The sequence below is a fragment of the Microcaecilia unicolor genome, chromosome 13 (genome assembly GCF_901765095.1).
Source record: "Microcaecilia unicolor chromosome 13, aMicUni1.1, whole genome shotgun sequence".
In the NCBI taxonomy this organism is placed as follows: domain Eukaryota; kingdom Metazoa; phylum Chordata; class Amphibia; order Gymnophiona; family Siphonopidae; genus Microcaecilia; species Microcaecilia unicolor.
Genome location: NC_044043.1, coordinates 40,300,059 through 40,325,979, shown reverse-complemented (window position 1 = coordinate 40,325,979; position 25,921 = coordinate 40,300,059). Strand labels below are relative to the sequence as shown.

The following is a 25,921-nucleotide window of genomic DNA, read 5'->3' as shown; positions in this document are numbered from 1 at the left end:
GTTGTGTGAATTTATTTTAATCTATTTTGTGATTTTCTTGTGTTTATGTATCTATGTAATTGTTTCCTTTGCACGAATGTTTTCATGGCCTATTTGAAATAACAACAGAGTATCTTTAAAATAAAAAAATAAAATAAAATCTTGTCTGAAAGGGTGACCTACCTTTGTGTAACTGTATAGAACAAGAAAAGTCAGAGTCCGTGGGATCATCATCTTCTGTTGCCAACTTCAGCGCAAGTTCCAGTTCCACACATTCAAACACATAAAGGGAAGGAATGAGATCACTGCGAGGGTCCCATGACTTATCTGACTGTCAAAAGAATTTTAAAAACACTGTCAATAAACCAACTAGGAAAAAAACAAAAAAAAAAAACACACACACACACAAAAGGGCCAACATGTACAAGCTATCATTTCATTGAAAATTTGTTAAATAAACCTTCCATTGTTTTGTATCATTTTATGACAAGATTAGTTTCCAAGCTTGTCTCTTTTAAGGAAGTTAATACCAAGTACACTGACATATGCTTGGAGGGGTTAAAAAACTTATCTTTTAGATCCTCATCCTTCAAGGCTGATAACGACTGCTAAGGATGGGCTCTATAATGGATTATTCATGGAATTTAGTCAGTGTATTAAATACAGGTAGTTATCAAAGTTTAGGGACAGTTATGGGACAACAGTTTTGTTTTGTTATTTTGTCAATGACTATACTTAGCTATTGAGTGAAGTCTGTAATACCTAATTTTGGGGAGGGGGGAAGGGGATGGGTTCTCTTTCTGCTGTAGGGGATAAAACCATTTGTGTATTCTTTAAAGTTGGAGGTAGCTGTTGCCAGTGAGATTATATGAGTAGTCTGGGACAAGGTTTTAGCTGATTAATGTTATTACTGTTTATTATGAAAAAAACTTTTGAAACCTTGTTTGAGAAAATTTAGCATTTGTACCATATGTTGATGGTTCATTACAAATAAAGACCTCCTTTAAATTAATACATACATACACACAGGTAGTTATCATTTGATTTTGAAATAGCTTTCTTTGGATGTGAATAACCATGATAATTAGAGAGCTCTCTTCAACATTCTCTTTCTAGGGAAGATAAGTGAGCATGCAGCAGTGGTAAAAGCAGTTAGTGTAGCTGGGTTTTAAAAAAGTTTGGACAAGTTCCTGTAGGAAAAGTCCATAAAACTTTTTTCTCTTTTTTAAAGCAGACCTGGGGAAAGCTATTGCTAATCTCAGAGGAGGGGTGGGGGGAATTAGTATGAAACCTATCTGGGATTTTGCCAGGTACGTGTAACCCAAATAAACTACTGTTGGAAACAAGATACTGGGCTTAATGCACCTTTGTTCAAAACCCAATATGCTGTTCTTATACTCAAAACTTCCTAAACACAAAAGGTCTAATATTCAAAAGGGTTTAACAGGCAGAAGAGGCTCCTGCCCAGTTAAAGCACACTGAGCAGGTTGGAAGGGATATTCACCAGCACTTAACCAGGCAGTGTTGCTAAAGATCTCCTCTGACCAACAAGGTACTGTCTAGGCAATGCTAGGGATAGAGTTGGGATTTATATAGTTAGCGGCATATTCAGTCCACTAACCAGGTGTCATGAAACGCCTAGCCACCCGCCTGGGGCAACCCCACGGTCACTTAGAAGGTCTATTCCCAGCACAGCTCAGGTCTGCCTGCACCTACCCAGTGATTTCTAGGTTACTGGGGCCACACTCTCAGTGGTCCCACAGTTCCCAAAAAGCACTCGCAGACCCAACACACAAACCACCAGGATTCTTTATCAGTCCAGACAAGCAGAGGCAATAAACTGAAAATTGTTTATTGTCTTAAAAATATTGAACCTCCACTGACATAAATAAGAATTCTATAATAGTAGATAGTGTTATACTCTATTATCCACCATATATATAAGGTAATAAATACACCTATCTGGGCTATAGCGTTGTCCTGAGGGTATGCTCAACAGAAAGCTTGTTTCTCAAATGCTTCATCTTCCAAGAGCAGAAATCATTTATGACTGATGTATTCATCAAACCCACTGACCGGAACATGCTTCTGTACTATCATAGCAATCACCCGTTTGCTACTAAGAAGAGTTTACCTTCTTCCCAACTTCACCGTTACCGGAGGATTTGTAGTGACCGGCGAACTTTCAAAACCCAAGCTCAATCTTTATTACAGAAATTTGAAAAATGGCATTACCCAAGGTCGATTTTAAACCTAATCGGGCGAAATATGACGACAGAGAAGCTCTACTTGTAACCAGTTCTAGAACTGTGGACTCTTCGTTGCATACGTGTGTGTTCTGAAATACACCACCGGGATCAATAAAGTGGTACATATCCTCAGAAAACACTAGCGGATAGTTCAAGCACATCCCCTGTTAAAGGAACACCAATTATGCATAGCGTTTTCAAGGGGTCAGAATTTAAGAGACCTTTTGCAACCTAAGCTGACTAACTCTACTTTGATTACGAATCAAGGTCACACTGAATGTGGTACATGCATTTACTGCAGTAACATGACAACGACTAATATTTTTACTAACCCTGTAGACTCTAAGACATATAGAGGCATATTTTCAAAGCACTTAGCCTTCCAAAGTTCCATAGAAACCTATGGAACTTTGGAAGGCTAAGTGCTTTGAAAATATGCCTCATAGTCTCAAGTACTCTACCGACTGTAACAGTACTCACGTAGTATATGTACTTCAATGCCCGTGCCCCAAACTGTATGTAGGGAAGACATCTAGGGCTTTAAAACACAGATTGAGAGACCATAAGTTTAATATTGTTCATCAGAGGAGGGAAGCCCCACTTGTGGTCCATAGCATTGACCTGTCTCATACTTTTTCTGATTATCAGTGCATTGTCATGGATCAGATTCATACATCGATTAGAGGGGGTGATCTGGACCGTGCTTTGATCCAGAGGGAGCAGAGATGGATTTACCGCCTCCATACACTTATGCCAAAAGGGTTAAATAGCCATATAGAATGGAAGGCGTTCCTTTGATTTTTCTCTGCTCCTTCTGGGTCATAGGAACAATGTGGTCCCTTTAAATTACTTTCCCCTGTCCTGTGTCTTTAAATTTTCAATTCGCAGCTCATTAGTGGTTGACTTTGGCATACTTTAAAATTTTGGGCGCCATGTTTTATGTGCTGGCTGTGTTGTTGAAAAATACCGGTCAGCTCCACAAAGGTAGGACTCCATGCCTAAAGGATATATTAAAGTTCTATTGAACGATGTATGTCTGTTTTCCATAAAGTATTTTTTCTGTGAGTTTCTTTTCGTTCACTTTTTTTTAGGACACTTTAAGCAATTGAGGGCTGAGCTCCCGATGAAGCATTTGAGAAACAGAAGCTTTCTGTTGAGCATACCCTCCAGACAACGCTATAGCCCAGATAGGTGTATTTATTATCTTATATATATGGTGGATAATAGAGTATAACACTATCTACTATTATAGAATTCTTATTTATGTCAGTGGAGGTTTTTTGACTAATGAGGAACCTATCATAGTCTCTAAGATCAAGTATGCATGAGATCTATGACAGTCTTTAATCCACATTATCAATATAGTGAATACAGAGTTTCTGAAGTCTTTTCCTCCTTAGATTCTACACTCAATATATTCTTTCTTGCCTGTATTTGTATAGTAGTGTACCTCAGGGGCAAGTATCAGCAGTTTGGTAAAACTTAAAAATATTGAACAATGAACAGAAAAAGTGCAATCAGCAAACAATAACAGGTAACTGAAATATGGATCAATTATAAAACTATCTAAACATTTGTTACTAAAAAGTACCTGGGAAGATAAGGACATATAACTATTCACAGAGCCTCAGCAAAAAGATCCTACTCTCTTTTCTTCCTGGCTAAGACTGGGGTAAAAGCCAGTACACTCCAAATGAAATTGAGCTCCTGGGCCAATCAGAGCCCAGAACAACAAGTTTGAAAGTATATGCTGACTGCCTTTCCAAAAGGCTTAAACAAAGAAAAACAGCCTTGGTTCTGCAGCAGCTTCAAAACAAAAATATGCACCACCTGCTGGCCAAACTAGAGAAATACACTTCAGGAAATACCCAATACACTTTACAGGTTTAAAACACACTGTTCTGTCACACTAGGTAAGTAGGTGGGCAGCAAAAAGGCTCTCCTACTTATCCACAAAACTACCTGGGCACCAGGGTTGCCAGGTGGAAAATTTTTTTCCCACCCAATCCAGCCTAAAAACAGCCCAAAACCCGCCCAAACTCAAACCCCGCCCCTGACACCCCCACCCCCGCGTCATCACCCCTGCCCCCGCCATCATCAACCCCGCCCCCGGCCTCCCCCGTCACCAGCCCCGCCTCCCCGTCATCGGCCCCGCCCAGAACGTCACTAACCCCGCCCTCCGCGGCCGAAAAAAACCGCCCGAAAACCGCGGAAAAGAAAAAAAAAAGAAGCCCAAAAAACCGCGCCCCGCCGCAGGCAAAACTTTCCCGTGGCGGGTCGCGGAAAACCGCCCAATTAGGCGGTAAAACCGCCCACCTGGCAACACTGCTGGGCACCAATCTAAATATCGCCGGTGTCCAGGTAACTTCAGGTAGCATCTTAACTCAAATATTCAATGCCTGTAGCTTAAAAAACATTGATTGCCATGGGCTGAATACTAGCCTCAAATAGCTTAGACACATTCCAATCTGGTATTGGCTAATTTACTTTTTGATCATGGCATTTTGCTCTTTCACCTTCAAAATATGGACTGCTCAAACTCACAGACCACCCGATGAACAGTCTTACACTGGTCCTGTTTATTTCTAAAACAAACAAAATAGGTAAGTCTGGAAGACACTTCAGCTAGACCTTGGCACCTTATTTCTGGTGTGTCCCAAGATTCAATTCTCTCCCCAATGTCCTTTAATATTGCTAATTGAAAACCTTTTCTTCTCCAGTAGAACTGCACCAAGTCATTTTGGGAGATTTATTTCTCTGGAAGATCATGGTCGACTCTGGCTCATTTTCATACTCAATGTGTCTTTTCCCCTGGTATTTCCCCAACACAATTTGGTCGTACTCCTTTACATTTCTGGACTTATACACACAGACAGACATTTTCAACTCCTTATGTACAATCTTGCTGCCAAAATTCTGCAATGTTGGAAAGAATGGTGAAATGTAAACATATGTTAAACTTCTTTTCCTTTGGCCCAGACTAGAAATGTGGGTTATGCCCTCTGCCAGCAGATAGAGACAGATATAAAGCTTACAGCCAACTAGTCCCTGCAAAGTTTGTTCAGCTGCTTTCCTTCCATACAGGATTGCTTTGTGTTTATTCCACACATTTTTGAATTCCGTTACCATTTTCATTTTCACCACCTCCCATGGAAGGGTATTTCAGGTATCAACCACCCTCTCCGTGAAAAAGTACTTCCTGATGTTATTCCTGAGTTGGCCCACTGCAACCTAAATTCACATCCTCTAGTGCTAACACCTCCCTGTCTCTGGAAAGATTTGTTTGTAAATTAATATCTGAAAAGTACTAATATATGCATCCAGACTCCCGATACACTGAGTCTGGTGACACTCATGACAATAGTTCTTTGGGGTAGATTTCCCTGCTCCTTTGGTTATCAATAGAAATGAAACAAAATAAAACATGGAAAAGAAAATAAGATGATACCTTTTTTATTGGACATAACTTAATACATTTCTTGATTAGCTTTTGAAGGTTGCCCTTCTTCCTCAGATCGGAAATAAGCAAATTTGCTTATTTCCAATCTGAGGAAGAAGGGCAACCTTCGAAAGCTAATCAAGAAATGTATTAAGTTATGTCCAATAAAAAAGGTATCATCTTATTTTCTTTTCCATGTTTTATTTTGTTTCATTTCTATTGATAACCTTAAGAGTGGACTAACACGGCTACCACACTCCTGCTCCTTTGCAAATAGATTAAATTAAGATTAAATTAAGATCTGAAGTCCCACTCCAATAGGCCTGGTACCCAGTGGCTTTTCACCCTTGTTGGGGAATTGATAAGTAAACAGATATACAGGTAGTCAACTGCATCCATACCAGAACAATAAAGCTGTTACCACAACATTGAAAATGAAACCGTATTTCCTTTAATTTGCCTGCTACTACAGGAACACATATAATACAAATCACAGGTTAACCCTGTTCAATTTAAAAGTGGGGGAAGGATGTTGTGAAGGCAGCTTTAACAGTGTTTAGAAGAGGGAGTTATCAGTGGGGATAACACTTAGGTGGTCAATTTTAATGATACAGAGTTCTGGATACTGAGGAATGGTTTTCTCCAATAGCCAAACTAGGAACAGTGGAAGGGAAGGTCTACTAGGAAGCCCAATCACAGAAACTGTCCAAAACTTAAAATATGTGTTTGTGAAAAGTGCTCCGAAACATGAGTGGCATATTATCTGGTATATTTATTGAACATTTTTATCTCCAATTTTTATAGTGTGGCTACTAGGAAGCCCCCAGGTAGTTGCAAAACCAAGACTTGTGGCATCATGATCCTAAAACTGGTTCCAACTGAACAGGAATTAAAAAAAAAAATATATGGCCAAAGATAGAATTTCTGAACCAAAACATGATACCAGTATTTTGGACTTTTTGCTTGCCTTTCAAAATTAAAAATCAAGATGCCTTAAAGCATGGTTAGTACTCAGGTTAAACAAAAAACCCCAACAAGAACAACAACAAATAAAGTAAGCAATGAGTCTGACAAATAATCGAGGAACAGATAAGCTATTCTAAAGAATCCGTAATACCAAGATCAGAGGAGGGGATGTAGTGTTGATTTGTTGCACGTACCGTCTGCTCGTCCTCCTCTTCTCCCTCCAGTACTACACAGTGATAAAGAATTCCCGATTCAGTGGCGATGACCAAAATGTTGGGCAGGCAGGCTAAACAGAGCACAGCACAAGCATCATAGCCATAGTTATCCTCTGCTGCAGGGTGCATGGGCAGCGGGCCTAACAGCTTCCCAAGGTTTCTGTTACTGGAGTCAGTTTAAAAAAACCAAAAACATTCTTTAAAAAAGAAAAGGCTGAAAATGTTCCAACAGTTATTGTGCACTCTGCAATGCAACAAAAGAAGAATTACAGTTGTGTGCAAAAGGTTTAGGTACCTCTGATCAAACTGTGTATTTCACTGAATCCCTATTTGAACAGTAGCTGATAATTTCTACAATTATACATGACACCTTTTTCAATGTTTCAGCAATCATATCTTAACTCTTCTCCACTGCCAACTCCGATCCTTTTATCTGGCTGCACCATAGATTTCTCAAGTTAATGCACCAAGCTCCGTCTCTGGCCATATTCAAATCTATGTTAAAACTCCACCCTTTTGAGGCTGCTTTTAATTCTTAAACCCCGCCAATTCACTTGTTTTACATAGCTTTGTACAGCTGAAAAGCACTAACTAGGCCTGATAACCTACTAATGGCCTTATAGATGAGTCTTAATAAAATCAGGTACAAATTGAATGTAGCACTTATTAAAATGGAGTTTGTCTTTCTATAAGATGAAATAGAAAAAGGGGAAGTGAAACTGATATGCTAAGAATAAGATGTTCTGGCAGAGGAGAAAACATGTTGACAAAAGAGGAAGTTGCACAATAATTTGTAATAGCTAGAACAGATATTTTTGGTATTAAGGAACAAGTTGTTTACAAGAACGGAAGCACCTGGCCGGATGCGAAAGTATGATCTCAGAAATTGTGAAATATTATAAAAAAATAGATCGCTGCCCTTTAATTTTAGAGAACTTATTTTCGCTGTTCGCTAAAATCTTTTTTGGAGTTTTTGCTTCCCCCACTTTTGGGGTTTTCAATATGGCGAGTGTTATCCCATATCAAATTCATGGCGAGTGTTATCCCATGTGCGATCCAAGGCGAGTGTAATCCCATCACATGGTGAGTGTTATCCCATACCAAAATTCATGGCGAGTGTTATCCCATGGTCAATTTCTATAGAAGCATACTCTGGAGGGCAGTATTTTTAGAGTAGGTTATATATAGTAAGTGACACAACTGACTCTTGCACTATTCTCATGTTCATGGCTATCATTTCTTTGTTAATATAACCTGCGGCAAAAGCATTGAGCTTTCCGCCAATTAGTAATTTCTGTTCTAGGTTCCGCCACTGGAACACTCTTGAAGACACGTGAGTATCGCATGCTCTTGTAAACTATTGGCGTACCGCCCCTAGCTCTTTTCATAATTCTACTGTATTCTCTGAAACCTTGGTCCTAGGACTGTGTTCAAAATCGGGTTCTATAGCGGCTCTGAAAAAAATTATTATATAATTTATTTTCACTATTATACAACTATACAACTATCACTGATACTTATTTTGTCCCGTCCTTAACTTATAGCTTCAAACCACTGGTTCTAGGCCTGGGTTTCATGTATATTTGCTCTAGCCCACAGTTATCTACCTACGTTCTAGATCATTGCTGAAATTCCACCATTGGATATTTTAATCAATATGATCACCCTCACACCACCCCCTCCTGGGGAGAGGGTGCTAAACTTTTCCCGAGCTGCAAATCTTTTCCCCCTGCTGAATAGAATGTCAGCTGGTCTTCCTCATACAGAGTATATTACTACTCCCCTGTCTGCAACTGAGCTGAATGGCCTTGTTCTGCGACTCCCGAATATTACTAAAGGAGGGAACAAGTGGCTACTAAAACTACAACAGGCCACTCTAGGGACAGCTCTTTCAGTAGGAAATATGAAGGCCATATTGGGCAGGACCGCCCATGCTAGCATCACTGATTTGTTCACACAAGCAGGCTATGCTGAACTTGTGACTGAGAATCAGTATGATAGTGCCCCCTTGACAGTGATTAAAGAAAAATTGTTTCAAGAGATACGTACTTCCTTCCCTGCCCAGAAAGATTTCTCCGTCATCACTTCACAACGATGGGAGGTGGGGTCAGAACTGATTGAAGCTTACCTAATTAGGATGCAGCAGTTGTTTCATGATGAGATTGAGGAAAGATTTGACTCAGACAATGCTCTCCCTGTATTCTATTACTTACTTAAACAGACCTTACCCTCTAAGGTCAGGAAGAACCTAGATAAGACGATAGGTTTACAACACATGGAATGGCCACAGGTTCGGGAACATATCCTTCACTATTGTAGGCAACTAATTGAGAATAGGCAAAGAGAGGTCCGCCGGGACCAGGTTTTGCACAGGAATCTCACAATGTTGCAGATTGCTCATTTGAAGGCTAAGATGTCCTCTAAGATCAGCCCCTCCACACCTTCTAGTTCTAGCACCCCGTCCACCCTATATTTGCTTTCCTCTCCTCATGGCACTAGGTACCCTGTTATCCTTAGTTCCAGTTCACCTACTACTTGCCCTCGTGTTTACCCTGATTTGCCAGATTATGAAAAACATAACCCCCAATTCAGGTATGCTGACAATCGCAGAGGCCTTAAAGCTGGAAACCAGGATTCCCAATCTAGTCCCTATCGCCGTGCTAGTGTGGCATGTTTCCGTTGCCGTCAAATTGGACATTATGCATCTAAATGTCTTCTGCCAGTTCAACATTGGCCCAGAAATCAAAATCGCCCACCCCACCCGTCCATAATGACTAGGCGTATTCCGAACCCGATCTGATTTTGTAGTTCACAGTTACTCATAGTACTCAGCTCCTCATTTAGTATCCAGAAACCATTTCTCTGTATATGTGTTGGTGTGATGTTTCTGTTTCTATTGCAGGTAACATGTTTTTATTTTATATTTCTCTTGGTTTAATTGCATGTGTATATTTATGGTACCATACAAATGACCTAACTGAGTCAGCAAGTTCTTTATTTGCTTTTATGCATACCTTCCCTGGGGAATTCTTATCGACTGCAGGGATGAGCGATCCCCAGAGGATGTTTATTTTGTGTTTTTTTTATAAAATACCTTAACTGACTTATTTATGCCATTTTACTTTATACGGGATCCCTTTTAAATAAATGCTATGTATTGCTCATTAAATTGATGTAACATTTACTTCTTTAGTTTTTTCATGAATATAAAGCCTTCATTTTTGAAATCTCTTTATTGTGTGTGATATCTGAAAGCTTTTCATTATTTCCTTGTCTAAGAAAGAAAAAATATTTAATAACCATTATCCGTTTTATGGAATAAATGCGAGAAATATTCCCTTGAACTGGCCATTTGGGGGAACATTTTGCGCTGATCATAGATTTTGTAGTATTCTTGAATTGAGAATTGGTGAAGCTTTCAGACATAATTAAGGAAAATTATGCACTCCACTTTCTGATTCCTTTCTATTTAATACAAGTGATCACAATAACCCCTTGAATGCCAACTATTGCACTTTTTATCTCTCTGTCTTTCACTGCGAGTGCTAGTGAAAAAAACTGGTGTAGACTATTTGTGTGCAGCGGTCCTGGAATTTATGCTTTGTGTATTTAACTAACACCTTGCTTCAACTAACTCTTGCCACGTGGTGGTTTTGTCTTGAAGCGATATGCTTCTTCCTACTTCTTTGTCTGATTGAAAAGGGTTACTTAAACTCTATGTGAAGGTCAATCAATGGTGTCTGCACTTTTGAATGTTTTTTTTTCATTAGTCTTTTTCAAGGAACCTTTTTCTGGCATTGCCTTCTGAATATGCCTTGCTGCAATTCAGATGTATCATATTTTGTTTTATTTTTTTTTATTTTTTCCCCTTACACCCTTCAGGGTGCTTTTTTTAATTTTTTTGTTTTTTCATTCTCGATGCTTTGTTTCTTACCATCCCTCCTTCCTGGCCCCCATTTATACCCACGACCCGCCTCCTAGCATTATGACTTCATTCAATAAATTAACCACATAAATTGCACTGCTGGTCTGTTTAAGTTTTGCCTTTCCCCAAATGGATACAGGAATTCCGTCAACGTCCCTCACCAAGGAGACTGCTAGCAAAGAAGAGCTACCCGATTATATATCTGATCTGAAGGCTATGTTACAGCAAAGAATCGCTAGATTAAAAGGCAGATGCACAGACCCCAACATTACCCGGTGTGAGATACGAGACATTATTGAGTGTGAGTTTCAACAGATGCATCAATTGGTCCATGAACGAAAGAGACAGGCTCTCCAATGACTGGAGTTGGGACAAGCTTTGGCCTCTACCCTTCTTTCTGAATCATCTAACTCGTAAGTCCTGCTGGCCTTCTGCAGCTGAGGGCTCAACCCTTGGTGAATGTTAGTCATCGCAGGTGAAGATTCCATACCTATTGGCGATCGATTTCAATGCATTGACTATTTTTGTGCACCATAATCCTAACCCTCCATACCTCAATAACTTGAACAATCGACATCATCTCTAAATTTTAATTTTTACTCTTATCTTTTGTTCCATATACTTAACCATTGTTATTTGATCATGTCTTCGTAAAAATTACCAATCTGTCTCGCACATTATGCAAGCCAGAAGTGGGGATATATTATATAGATCCCAATTCCTAGTATTAAGAGGGTTGCAGTTGAAGCTCTGATCCCTACCAATCAGGAGATATAAATTCATATATACTGTTGCTATTTATGTAAATTGGCTTTTCATTATTGAACCCTTATGGTTTCGCTTTTGTTTTTGCACTTAATTAGCACTGTTTTCTCCATGTTTACATTGTCTTTCATGTCTCTTGACATCTATATATTATTTTTGCTTATTCAGTTTACGCTGATTATGCCCACCAAGATATAGCAATGTATCATACAGGCATACAGTCATTTTGCTTATTCCTTTGCCAAACTCTGACTCTTGATGGACAAATTATGATTGTGCATGCCTAGAATAAAGACATGGAAAGATCCAAGTTTGTACACCACAAGTACGTCTTCAAGATCTATCCAGGCCCAAATGATGTTAGATCCCCCAAGATTTTGGCAATAATCTTTACACCTTGCAAACTACTGGATCACAAGTTTTGGGTCCATGTGAAAGATATACGGGTTTACTCAGCCGCAGAACCAGATGTTACCAGCCTAACCATCTCAAGTCTGGCCACTTCCTTCAGCAGGCCAGCCTGAAAATCCAGCCCTGTTAGATCTTCCAGAACTCCGTCCAGATTCTTCAACGCTTCCACCGCCTCAACCATGATCGATGAAAGAGACTTTAGAACTGATACTTCATTTGAGATTTACTGTTGCTGTTTATGGACATTATAGATTCATATTTTGTTTTATTTTCAGTTTAGCAGTAATCCTGTCTAGATATTGAAAAGGTTTTATTTTTATTTTCCCATTATTTCCTTTATTGTTCTAATTGCTTTTCTAACAGTTTTCCCGTTATTTCTGTTTATGTAATTGAAATTGAAGTTGACATTGCTCAGATACAAGGGTAACATCAAACCCTAATACTGGCTATGATATCATAATGTAGGTGTAAACCCTGTTAGTATCAACCAGTTATGCAATTGTTTAACTTTGGTGTAGGCTTACTTAAGCTGCATGTCTTTCTGTAGGTTTGACTAAGCTCCAAGTGGGGTAACGGATATATGAAATGCTTCCCATACTTCCAGGTTATTATGCATATGTCAAGATCCATGCATGACCTTTGTTAATATAAATTTTTCTATGATTGACCCTTTTTACTGTATGAGGCAACCTCATACTTGCTATCCACTTTTTAGTGCTCATGATTGGATGCTAATGATGAGTACTGGTAAGGTCCAGGAATTCCGACCTATTTAAGGATTCTGAATACCTACAACCTTAAACAGCCTACAATCTGAATACTAACCGTATATTTGTTGAGCCACCATAACAATGCTTAATCAAAACCACTATTTCTTCCGAGGACCACTGAGATAGATACATTAGATTATCTCCCCATGTACTATGCAACAGATACAATAGAAGTCATAGCAAGACCTGAAAGTATTTATTAGTATGATCCACCTGAAATTGCTATTACCCGCATACCTATACTTCATGGGATTTTGTAGATGAACTCATGGATTTGTTCCATTCATAAAACCTTTCTCACTACAGGTTTGAGTAAGTCTCAAGAGAGATGACATCAGGATTAAGCCCAAGGGGTTGGGTAATATAAAGGGAATTCCATATGCCCTGTACGAAAATCTCCTTCCCAACACCACAGGAGATAACACATTGGACTATCTCCCTCTGAGAAGGACCAATCGCTATGCAACTGCTAGAGACACTAGAGAGATGTCTGCAACTGTATAATCAAGTAATAGCACACAGGGATACAATATAACCATATAAAGCTTATAAGATAGAACCTGCATATTAAAGGGTTGAAGAAAAATATTATTATAGTAACTATAAGTTTTTGTATAACCATAGATATAGATAAGTAGGATTGAAATAATTGAAGTGATGCCAAGATGGTAATCTGAAACCAAATAATTCTGACTGTACCGGTTTACATTAAGACTTAGAAAATTTGATGGCCTTATAGGATACCTTCTGGAATGGATGGTACCATGGTACATTAACCCTGGTGTCACCCTATGGGATAGGGTGAAGAGGGGAATGTTAATATGTGGCCTGGCTTCAGATCTACCACTGGAATAGTGGTGGGCTAGGCCACACTGCCTAAAACAACTGAAAAAGTACTGACTAGGCCAAATAACAAGCTAATGATTTAATATTTAACAATCTGCAAAAAGCAGGTGTGAACAATGAGTCTTGACACAAACAGGTACAACTTTGTAATTGAATATAGCACCTATAATGAAAGAATGATGGATAAAATGGATAAAATGTGGTTTTTAAAATAGGGCTTATTTTTGTATAAAATGGTATAGAGATCATAAGATGTTATGGAAGGTATTGCAAAAGAAAGATGTGAAACTGGTATCTCAACAGAAAGATATTTTAGTAACCGCGAAAAACAACTTGTTCCAAAAACATGTTGACATAACCGGAAAATGTGGCAATGTCTTGAAAGAGATAGGAACGGAAGGAGTTGGGTACAGATGTACAGATGTCCGGATGCTAAACTATGATCTCAGAAATTGAGAAATATTAGAGAAAAAAAAGGTACGCCACAATTGACTTCTATAGACTTCTATGGAGAGCTGAGAGTATAAAAGAAGGGTGATTTTGGCTTGAGTTTCGGAGTCGTCCCCAACACTTCTCAGACGGCAGGGCGCTGTGCCATTGAACCCAGAATCTGTTTGATGTCTGTACTGAATTGAAAACTTGGTAAGAATAAAGCCTTCTATCTGAAATCTATCTCTGTCTTTATTTTCAAGTATTCCTCACCTGTTACTTACTCTACAAACTAAGCTATACACACACCAGACACTCATTCTGTATACAAAATACTGTTAGATTCTAATAGAATATATGTGGGAACACAAATGGCCAAGGAATCATTTAAATCCAGATAGACAGAAAGCTGTGGTCATGGGAATTAGATTGGAACAGAGCCTTCTGATGCCTCCACAACGCCGCAAACAGATTGTGGAGGCACAAACCCTCTGCACACCTCCGTGGAAAAGGGTCTCCCCGGGGCATGGAGAGGGGTTCAAGTAAAACAGTACCCATGTCTGTTTTAATCATTCCCACAAAAAAACCTTCCTAATCCCTTATTTGTCCTGTTTGTCTGTCAGCTCTGTCGAAAAGAGACTGTCTCATGTGTGTTTTGTGTACAACTATAGAAATGATAAGTAGTAGCAGTAGTATTTATTTGTGCTCACAGCACAAGTTATTGAGCCATCTGTCATTCATTATTTGTCAAATGCAGTTGGTGTCATCATTTTCCAAAGAGATACCATAACACACACATTATTATGTATGGATAGAGCTTTCATGCAAATATAAAACTGAAAGAAGAAACATGAGGTAAACATAAAGACAAAGTTTTCCTAAGTAGGGAAAAGGAGGCCATTGGAAGTTCCAATTATAGCTGGTAGTCAAATTTCTTTAAATTGGAAGACAAAAATGACTGAGAATATACGGTATTGTTATTAATAGCAGCCCACCTCCTCTTTCAGCACTGGAAAAAAAAAACAGCAAATTTTGTCTTAAAGTCACATTTATATTCCCCCAATAATAGCCCACCCCCCAAAATATGCAGTAACCAGAACTGCTCTCCATCCTCCCTCCCATGACGACTGGATCTCTTACCTTTTCTCATGACTATAGTACTAGGTTGGTGTGGGGTCTTGAGCACGCATACATTCATGGCCCTGAACCGGCCCAGTGCCATGAAGGGGGGAGAGAAGAACAATGCCAATTACTGCGGGGGTCAGAGTAGAGGAGAGAAATTGTGGTCATTGCAGGAAGGAGAGGAGGAGAGAAATGGTGCCTCCATTAATAGCCCACCTCTAGAGTTCAGAAAACCCACTGTTTCTAAAAACAGCCCAGGTATTTATTAGAAAAAAATACGGTACTAGTATATCAATGTCCATCTGAATTTTCTTTTAAAGACCCCTGAGGAACCCCACTAACTACCCTTCTCCATTGTGAATACTGCCCATTTAACCCCACTCTGTTTCCTATCCTTCAACCAGTTTTTAATCCACAATAGGACTTTTCCTCCTATCCCATGACCCTCCAATTTCCTCTGTAGCCTTTCATGAGGTACCTTGTCAAACGCCTTTTGAATGCAATCCACCTTGAGCTACTAATTAAGCAGAACATAAATGATCCAATAAAAATGAAATTATTTTCAATTGGTTAAAATCAGAAAATAATAAGGCACGTACAAAAGTTTGGATACACTTTCCAGTTAATTAGTTGCTATCAAGCCCAAAAGGTTTAGTAAGTCATTAGGCCTTCAATCAGTCATGTAAAGATAATTCCACTAATGAACAAATACTCTTGACCCTTTTAACCTCTCCACTTGTGACTGTTGTTCTGTCAGCTTCCAACAAATATGGGTTCCTCTAAGCAGCTGTCTGAGCATTTGAAAATGAAGGTAATTCTCCTTTAGCTTGTTTGAACATTAATGGAGGGTATCTGGAGTCGTTTGTGTTAAGCTGAGGGGTCTTCCAATCATGTCCACTCTCTCCACTTTTTTCCATGGAACCAACAGCCGCCCAGCACACAGAGTTATGATAGCATGAAGGCAGTGAAAGTTGGAGGAGCAACAGAGTATAAGATATCAATGTTTATTGATGACATGTTATTCACTATAAAGGACTGGCAACAACCCTTACTTACAATGGTGCAAGAAGAATTTTGGTCAGTATCTATGTCTAAAGGCAAATAAGTCAGAAATAATGAATATGGAGGAGGAAGAGAGCAGGTCATCCGACAATTCCTCCTTCGGTGGGTGAAAAGATGTGCTAGGTAACCAGGGATTCAGTAGGCTCCTAGTAGGAAATTCCTGTATAGCTCAATTTTTCTCCCTATGGAGAGCACTGCAAAGAAATTGAAATGCTAATCAAAACTGTACATATCTCAGCTGGGAAGAAGAGCAGCTATTAAAATGATAGTCCTCTCAAAATCTGTATATTTATTTCAAATTCTTCCTAGTGCAATTCCAAATAGAATGTTTCAGGTATTCCATGGGGGGTGTATTTGACTACATCTGGCAGCAACAACCACCCAGGAAAACTATAAAGTGTTGTTCCAAAGTATCAGGTTAAATTAAAAAAAAAAAGGGGGGGGGAGAATGAAGAAGCAGGGGAAAGGCTATAAAGATATCTAAATGTTTTCAACTAGAAATTTCAACTGTTAGAAACATGAAACTGAAGTTGCCAAGGAACTACTGAAAACAAGACAAGATCTGGAAGACAGTATCTCTAGAATGGCCCAAAAGCTGGTCAGATCTGCAGAACAGAACCTATAGATCACATTTATCAGTAGAGCTGCTGAGAAGTTTAGATGACACTGGAGAGGTTGTCCACAGGTCACAACGATCAGTATGGGAGAGTTATCAGAACATGATCTTATCACAAAACTCATTGTCTAAAGTATGCAAAATAAACCTTAAAACCATAACTTTTGGAACAAAGTGCTCTGGACTGAAGAAACAAAAATTAAGCTGTTTGGCCAAAACCACACAAAATATATTTGGAGGGGAAATAAAGTGAAGCATTTGAAGACCAGAACACTTTCCAACTATTAAGCAAGGGGGTGAATCTACTATGCTTTCCCAGTGGCACAGGGAATACTGTGTGGAAGGAATAATAGATTCAAACTACACATCATATTCTAGAAGCTAATGTCCTACAGTCCATGAAGAAATTGAACTTACAATACTTCAGCAAGATAATACTTCAAAATCAACATGAAGTACTTTACTGGAAAGAAAAGTGAAGGTTTTGGAATAGCCTTCACAGTCACGTGTACGGAGGTTCCTTGCATGCACACTGCAAGTTATGAGGACCTCAAGTATTTCTGACCTAGAAGATTCTGCATTTTGAAAAGCAAAAAGAGAAAACACTCTTAGCTGGCTGTTACAAAGTACTGACTGAAAGGGTGTCCAAACCTTTGCACCTGCCATATGCACTGTTTTTTTTAATATAATATTTTAAAACTGTATAGTAAACTGAAAATAATTATGTATTAAAAATTGCTGAAAGATATGTCTGACGTTGTAATATGCAGATGTCAAGTCAGCTACTGTTCACTTAGGAATTCAGAGAAATATTCAAGGGTGCCTAAACTTTTGCACACATCTGTACAAGTAATGAGATTCAATACAACATTAACATGCAATGAGCATATGGACAAAGCCATTTTAGAAAAGATACATACTGAGAAAATCCTTTAGTATATCTATTGGTAAAATCCTTCATACATTTGGCCTTTTTATTAGTAGTAAGGTCAGTGATTTATGATTATACTTGATTTTATTTTCATGTTATGAAAGGTTTTTTTTTTATATTACTAACATTCATTTACAATTCATTATGAACATTTAAATGATTATGCTATTGAGATTCTGTAGTACAAAACAGAACAGTATACACAAACTATCAAAAATTCAAGCAAACCCTAACATTTTTACCTGTTTGAAAAGGCCCTTACCTGTGCTGGAGGATAATATACATAAGGAAGGTTTCCCCATTTTCATACAAAATGTAGAGGGGATATGCCAGTACTTCCTCCTTCCCCCGCTGAGCCACAATATTCTTTGGGACGGCTACTAAGGGGCCAAAATCAAATGCCACTGCAGTCTCCCCTAGCGACGCCCTATATGATTTCCTGGAAACAGGTACACACAGAACAAAGGTGATGTAGTAAAAAGGGATGCAAATTAACTGCACTTAACTCAGTGATCACGATTAAAATAATCACGTTGAAGCATCTCCTGTCTCCTCCAAACCCCTGTCTTCAGCATGATGTGGCATCTTTCCCCTACCTACAAATCAACATCACCCCTCCCCCACAACAGTCTACCTTAAAGGTACTCTTCTGTTGGTCCCCAGCAGCATTAGCGCTGCACATTCACCGACTGAGGCCTGGCTCGAAGCTTTCTCTCCAACCTGTCATGCTCATGCAGAAACACGTAGTGATGTCAGAGGAGGAAGGACAGGCCAGAGGGAAAGGTCTGGGACAGGCCACAGTTGGGGTATGTGCAACACTGCTGCTGCTGAGGACCAACAGAAGACCACCTTTATGGTAGACCAGTATTGGGGGGAAGTAATGTAGGGGAGTGAACTGCAGACTCGCAAGCAGAACTGGAGGGGCCACTGATGGAAGCTATGGCCGAGGTCCTGAGCTCCAGAAAACACAAGAGCTTGGTGCTGCTCACCACCAAGAATGTCACTGCTAATGGGGATGGAGGGGATGAAGGTGAGAGAGAGACATAATGGACCTGGGGGAAGAGGAGAGGGAGAGATGTTGGATCTGGGAGTGGGAGGGAGGGAGATTATCAGTTCTTTAAGGAAGGGAAGAGGGATGGGATTTGATATACTGCCTTTCTGTGGTTATAAAAAAATGTAATTTACATATTATATACAGGTACTTATTTTGTATCTAGGTCGATGGAGTTAATTGACTTGCCCAGAGTCAGAAGGAGCTGCAGATAAAGAAAGAAAGAAAAAAACAGCTCTAATTGTGTGGGTAATCGCGACAAAAAAAAAATGTAATCGCGCGATTAAGAATTAGAAATTTTAATTGAAATGCAGCCCTAGTAGTAAATAATGGAATAAATGACAGATAAAAGACCAACTGGCCCATCGAGTCTGCCTGTTTACTTCTTTGATTTTCTACGATTTTTGTAGATTAATAAACTTCCATACTTAAATCAACACCTGCTCTCCCCAGGTCTTCTCCCCAACCCCAATCCTGTTATCACTGCCTTCTGTCTGTCACAATCTCTTTACAGTACTGGTCTCCATTGCCTTCGCTAATAGGAAGCCTTGCCATCTTCCTCTTTGGTTCATAAAAATTATCGTTAATACAACACCCATGTCTTACCATTAAGTTTTGTAATAATAAACATAGACAGCCTCAAGATTAAATTTCCCGTATTCTATAATACTGTGTGCTTCTGAAGTGAATGTCCCTAACCCGCCAATACCCCTCCCATGGCCACATCCCCTTTTCAGCTGCGCGCTGAAAAATTTACACAAGCATCTTCAAACAATAGTGCTTAGCAAGATGCACGTGTAAATTCAAATTGGTGCCAGTTTGTGCAAATGATTGTTAGCGTCCAGTTATTGGCTCGTTACTGAATTAAATTGCGTGCGCAAATTGGGCATGCACCCAAATTAGAGCTTGCAATTTCAAGCGTCATTTACAGAATTCCCATGAATGTGGAGAAGCAATAGTAGGGGAGAAATGTGAACTATAATGTATGCTGTAAAAAAATAAGACACAAAAAAAACAACAACAGCAACTAAGCACTAAAGAGCCGGCACTATTCTGAATAGCACCATAAAAATACCATCGGAACAGCGCAGAATAACAACGCCCTAATGCTCAAAGCTAATGAGATACAAACATAGAAGCACTCATAGCTTTGAACATTAGGGATGCTGGCGGTCGGCAAGCAGAGAAGTTAAACTTGAATGGAGGTTCGTACTTGAAATAGCAATAGCGAAACATGTGCCAAGTCGGACTGTCCAACAAATTTGATAAAGCTAAGTTTAAATATTTAAACATTTAAATTCTATATGAAAGCAACATTGAAAGAAATTTTTTGTATAAAAGTGTAAAAAAAATATATAAAGAGACCGATGACGAATGGAGTGCGTGATTCTTGAAGCTGTAACAAAATTTACCTTTCAGCTCCGAGTTGCACTACCGAGATCTGTTTACTTCCTAGCTTTGAGTCTAGAATATAAAGATTGATTTGGACTTGTGTATAATTAAGACATTTGTATTACCATCCCTAGAGTTGGGATTATCACTGCCATATCGTAGGATACTTTAAATTTAGATGCAGGACAAGAATGCCAATGTGTGCTTCACGTTCGGGTCTGCTGTTTCTTATAACCGGTGCTCACAGGCTTCCTTCTGCTTCCAAAAGCAATCAAAACCGGTAGATTTTGCAGAAAGAATCATGAGAGAAGCAAATGAATCATGGAAAATCCTCTCTTCCAACACCCTAATGCCTGCTCGGACCTGGCATTATTTTTTACAGCAGTAAGGCACCTTTGTTTTGGGCGTTCTTTTCCGTTCATTGGGGAGGAATACAAAATGACCTCATTTACATGAACTTGACTACATTTGCATGCTATCTGCACTAAGGCCTGGTGCGCTCGTTGCTTGCTGCGCTAGACCCCTCTGATCATTCTGCGCTGGTAAATGTGGGCGCTAGTAGGGCACTAATGGCCTCTAGTGCCCGCGTTTACTTTTGATCATCGGGGCCTAAGGGTTTACTGCTACCAACAAAATGATACAACTGCTAGTAAATGTAAAATGTGCTTTTCTTTTCTCTTAAGGTCAAAAAAATCAAATATTCAAAGTTTTAATAATTCTCTTCTGTTTTATAAAACTAAACATTCATAAATATTTTAGTATTTGGTATGTTTGCAATAGTTTGTCAAACCATCTGTTCATTAAGTGCATATTTGTTTAAACACTGCTATAATCAATTAAGTTATATATCCATACAATGGCACTCATTTTTATGCAAACACACACTCCAAAAAGGGAACATCCATCGCCATTCCCAGATGGCAATAAATAGCACCCACTGCACTGACTGTACAGAGACAACTTCAAATATTCTGATGTTGATAATTTCCTCTCTTATTGCATTTAAACTCAAAGATTCACAAATGCTTTTCTATTATCCCTAAGTTTCTATTGCATTAAGCTATTCAGACTATCCTTTGTTATGTAAATCTACTGACATATGACATCTGCGAAAGTTTATCCTCTACAGACTGCTAGAAACGTAAGGCAGAACTAACCCTTTAGGGAGAAGCACACTCTCCTCCTCAGAATTTGAAAGAGGAATCAATTTCACTGGTGTCAAAGGCTCCTTAATACTGTATATCCTATGAAAAGAAGAAAAGAGCTTCATAAAACAAAAATGGAACAAGTTCCTCACTACTTTAATCTTCAAGTTCATATGGCAAGATACAATTTTTGCTCACAAAAAATTAAGCCAACGTTATAGATCTCCAAGACAGTACACAGAACTCACCTCCACCTCCCCTCTCACCCCTTCTACTAAAGAGAAAAAAAACAAGCCGCATGCCTTGGTGGAGAAACAGTTGGCTGTCAAATTTCTAGTTTTTACCTTATTGCATTATCTGAGGTTAACAGCACCAGATGAGGCTCCTGTGTCTCACTGGGATACCATGCAGCATGTTTCAATGTCAGGGTGGTTGAGCTGGTAAAAATCCTTTCAGCAATAGGGCTGGTCCTAGATTAATAAATATTTACAAAGAAAAGATCAGATGCTGTAGCATTCTTAGTATAGTTTTGAACAACAAACAGAAATCCTTTTATATTTATTAATATCTCCTCTCCCACTTCAATATGGCTGTGAAATCTAAGTTTAATCTTAAAATATCAACACATAACCCCACTCAACCAGTGTCCCAAAAAAAAGAAAATACTGGATAACTGGTCTTGACTTGTTTAAATAGAGGACAATCAAGGTATTTATTTATTTATTGCATTTGTATCCCACATTTTCCCACCTATTTGCAGGCTCAATGTGGCATACATAGTATTGTTAACATAGTTATTCCAGTATATCAGGTACAGTTAGTATTGTGTGGAGATTAATTAGGGGAAGAAAGAAGAAGGAAGGGATTTGTTAGGGTATTTATAGAAGGTGGACTTTCATAACTGAATGGGTTGGTGAAGTGGATTAGTGAGGCTGTAGGTTCTCATTGTAGGCTTTGTTGAAGAAATATGTCTTCACAGATTTGCGAAAGATAGTTGTTTCGTCAATTGTTTTCAGGTCTGTGGGTAATGCATTCCACAACTGCGTGCTCATGTAAGAGAAGGTGGTGGCGTGGATCAGCTTGTATTTTAGTCCTTTACAGGTAGGAAACAGCTGCAACACATACTTCCCAAACTCACTTCTTTTTCAGCCATTTTTGATACATAGGGACTGAAAGTAGAAATTACATGTTACCTGATAATTTACTTTACTTTAGCCTACCAAGCCAGTCCAGAATCTATGGGTGTTGTGTCTGCTGACCAGCAGATAAACACAGAGAAATAAAATAGCTCCTGTGATTTGCTCCTTAAGGGCACCATGCAGGCACAGATACTCAGTATTTCGACTGTCAAAACAGTGTGATCCTCCCTTCTGGAGAAGTCATCAGAAATAACCTAGTAAAAAGAAAGTAACTACTATAGCTAACCGAATGTAGAAGGCCAGAAATTTTGGCTGAAAGCAAACCAATAAAGGCAGTTCAATACAGTTAAACCACTGTAGCTGGTCTACCCACTTGGTAGCAACACAAGTAGGTTCATCTAAATAAGTGAAAAAATGAACCTATTGGATGAAGAAAATACAGTAAATAGAAGACCCTACAATAAATCCTGTAGAAGGTCTAAGTGATAGATGAAAACAGAGATCACATGACAAGCTAGAGATAAGTTAAAGATAGAGTGACTGACAAACTGAAGATGAGTTTGGGTGGGCTTCTGGACTGGTCTGGAGGGACTAAAGGAAAGAAACTTAGAAGGTAAGATATTATTTTTCCTTCTGTAGTGTCATACCAGACCAGTCCAGAACCTATGGGAGGTAACAAAGCATTTCTGAATATGGGAAGGATTGTCAAACTCTGCTAGAAAAAATGGCTCTCTGAAGGAGCAGAACAACCAAAGAACAATGGGGATCTTTTATTGTAGAAAAGTGCATGTCATCTGCAGCAGGGCCCACAGGAATAAAATGGGTCCTGTGGCAGATAACATGCTCTAATTTTTAGTAAAAGACCCTCAATGACTGATAAAATATAAGGCGCAAACTAGAACTAACACCTTGGTACTCAAAAAAAGAACCAGAAGAAATGGAGAGCAGATTTTTCCATAAGGAAAAATGTCCTGTCTTGGTCCTCAAAGATGGAGGAGAGATACATATGAACACCCCGAAACTAATTACAAAAAGAGTGAGGCTGCAGAGTCTCCAAAGGAAAAATATAGCAAAAAGTAATGAACACCTCCAAGTCGACAATAAGCCTACAGAAGTGGGGAAAGGCATTAAATGCATATTGATCAAAAAACAGCCTATGTGGCTTGGAGGAAGTGCTATAGGAGTATCCTAGAACGAGTAGCTATTCTGACAGAGCAGTTTCAAGCAAGAGGAGCAGAACATCAAAGGAATATTGTGCAAGCAAAATAGAAGTATATAAGTAGACACTTAAAGAGGCAAGAACATAAGAAGAAAAATGGGAAATGGGAAAAAGATTCCTATCTGATGAGTAATGAAAGGAATGTGATGCAGAGAAACACGCTACAGATGCAAAAGTGAGAGCAGAGTAAGAAGAATCATTCCTTAGAGTCCTCTTGACCTGCACTGTATAAACAGAAACCATGAGCCCTTTGCCACAAGAATGGCGTGCAAGGAGCTGAAATCCACTGCCCTGAGATCTCTGGTAAGACCAAGAAAACATTAATCGGTAAACAAAAAAACTCCCAAGATAGCAACTGGTGAAGGAAAGAGCACCTTTTTTTCACACACCCAAAGGGAACAAGTTTTGGATACTTTCCCATAAAGTAAACAGGAAGACAGTGAAATACCAAGAAGATAAGATATGAAAACCACCTACAGAAACAGCATGCAGGATCCTGAGAGCTTTGAAGGAACTATCAAACTGTAGTTCTAGAATTAAGTTAGGCAGATCCTACAGTTCACTCTTTTCTCTATTATTTTTTAAACTGCATACACAGCTTGGAACCCCCTGCTGCACCAGATTTCATCCTGCATCTAAGCCAGAGGCCTCATAACTCAAAACAGAGCGAGGAGAAGTAAGGAACCAAACTGCCTGCAAAACTGTTTCCTAATCAGAAGAAGTTTGATGGGCTACTCCAGTGCTTGTTATTCTACATTGGCTGCCTGGTCGAGCCCTGGTTGAATTTAACATGGCCTGTCTAGTATTTAAAATTTGACATGGTTTCTGCCCCTCCTCTCACATCCAGCTTTTTAACTTTTCCAGTTGTGCAGAAATCTTCACGTTTTCATTCCACATTGAATTTAGGTTTCCCAACAGTTAGAAATATTCAATTTAAAAGTCAACACAAAGGAACTATCTACTAAAATTTGGAGCAATATTCCCATTCAAATTTGAATATTGGCCTTTATGTTAAGACCTTGAAAAAAAATTTATGTAATAAATATTTCAATTTGTGATTGGGGGTTTGTTCTCCTTTAATGGATCTTCCCGTGTTTAGATTATTATTGTAACCCTCTTAGATTCCTCGTTGATACAAGCGGGATATGCTGAGAACAGAAAAGAATAGATGAATAATGGTTATGAGATGTGTGTGTAGGAAGATATAGTGGACCAACTCTCTTAGCTGTGTTGCGATATATAAAATCCCTTTTATTTAGGCAGACATTGCAGAGTGGAAGAGTAGCCTAATTGTTAGAGCAGTGGAATGAAAAATGAACTTGCTGAACTATTGTTAGTAATATATAACTTATCTTTAAAATCATGCATGGAACCGGAAGACTGAAGGGTGGCCAACGTAATGCCAATTTTTTAAAAAGGTTCCAGAGGTGATCTGGGAAATTATAGACCGGTGAGCCTGACACTGGTGCCGGGCAAAATGGTAGAGACTATTATAAAGAACAAAATAACAGAGCACATTCAAAAGCATGGATTAATGAGACATAAAGCCAACATGGATTTAGTGAAGGCAAATTTTGCCTCACCAATCTATTACATTTCTTTGAAGGGGTGAACAAACACATGGATAAAGGTGAGCCGGTCGATATTGCAAATCTGGATTTTCAAAAGGCATTTGACAAAGTACCAAATGAAAGACTGCAGAGGAAATTTGAAAGTCATGGGATAGGAGGTAGTGTTCTATTGTGGATTAAAAACTGGTAAAAAAATAGAAAAAAACAGTAGGGTTAAATGGTCAGTATTCTCAATGGAAAAGGGTAGATAGCTTTATGTAAGGAAGTGCAAAGTGATGCATGTGGGAAAGATGAATCCGAACTATAGCTATGTAATGAATTGTGTGAAAACGCTGCATGATCATCAAGACTTTAGGCGCTCTTTAAAGACCTGTTTTGTAAGGCCTGCCCTACTGGTGCTCCTCAATAGACTCTACATTATATTGCCTCAAAGGACCATTTTATACCTTATTTTACACATGTACCCCCTCCCTTACCTGACCCTATTTCTTATTGACTTGTAAGCCACATTGAGCCTGCTTGTGTGTGGGAAAATGTGGGATACAAATGCTGCAAATAAATAAATAAATTATTAAATAATGCAAGGTTCCACAAAAGAAGTCACAGACCAGGAAAGGGACCTAGATATCAACGTTCATGATACACTGAAACCCTCTACTCAGTGTACGGTTGTGGCTAA

The 25,921-nt window shown here is 39.0% G+C and overlaps 1 protein-coding gene across 1 annotated transcript in view; it reads right to left on the bottom strand.

The window, feature by feature from the left end:
• NUP88 (nucleoporin 88) overlaps positions 1-25,921 on the bottom strand; it is an 88,837-nt gene that overhangs the window by 56,738 nt on the left and 6,178 nt on the right. Inside the window, exons 3-7 of the mRNA XM_030222558.1 lie at positions 21,658-21,783; positions 21,326-21,412; positions 17,988-18,164; positions 6,828-7,014; positions 163-310 (exon numbers count right to left, since the gene is read on the bottom strand). Of these exons, the coding sequence (XP_030078418.1) occupies positions 163-310; positions 6,828-7,014; positions 17,988-18,164; positions 21,326-21,412; positions 21,658-21,783 (725 nt within the window). The remainder of the gene's footprint in view (positions 1-162; positions 311-6,827; positions 7,015-17,987; positions 18,165-21,325; positions 21,413-21,657; positions 21,784-25,921) is intronic.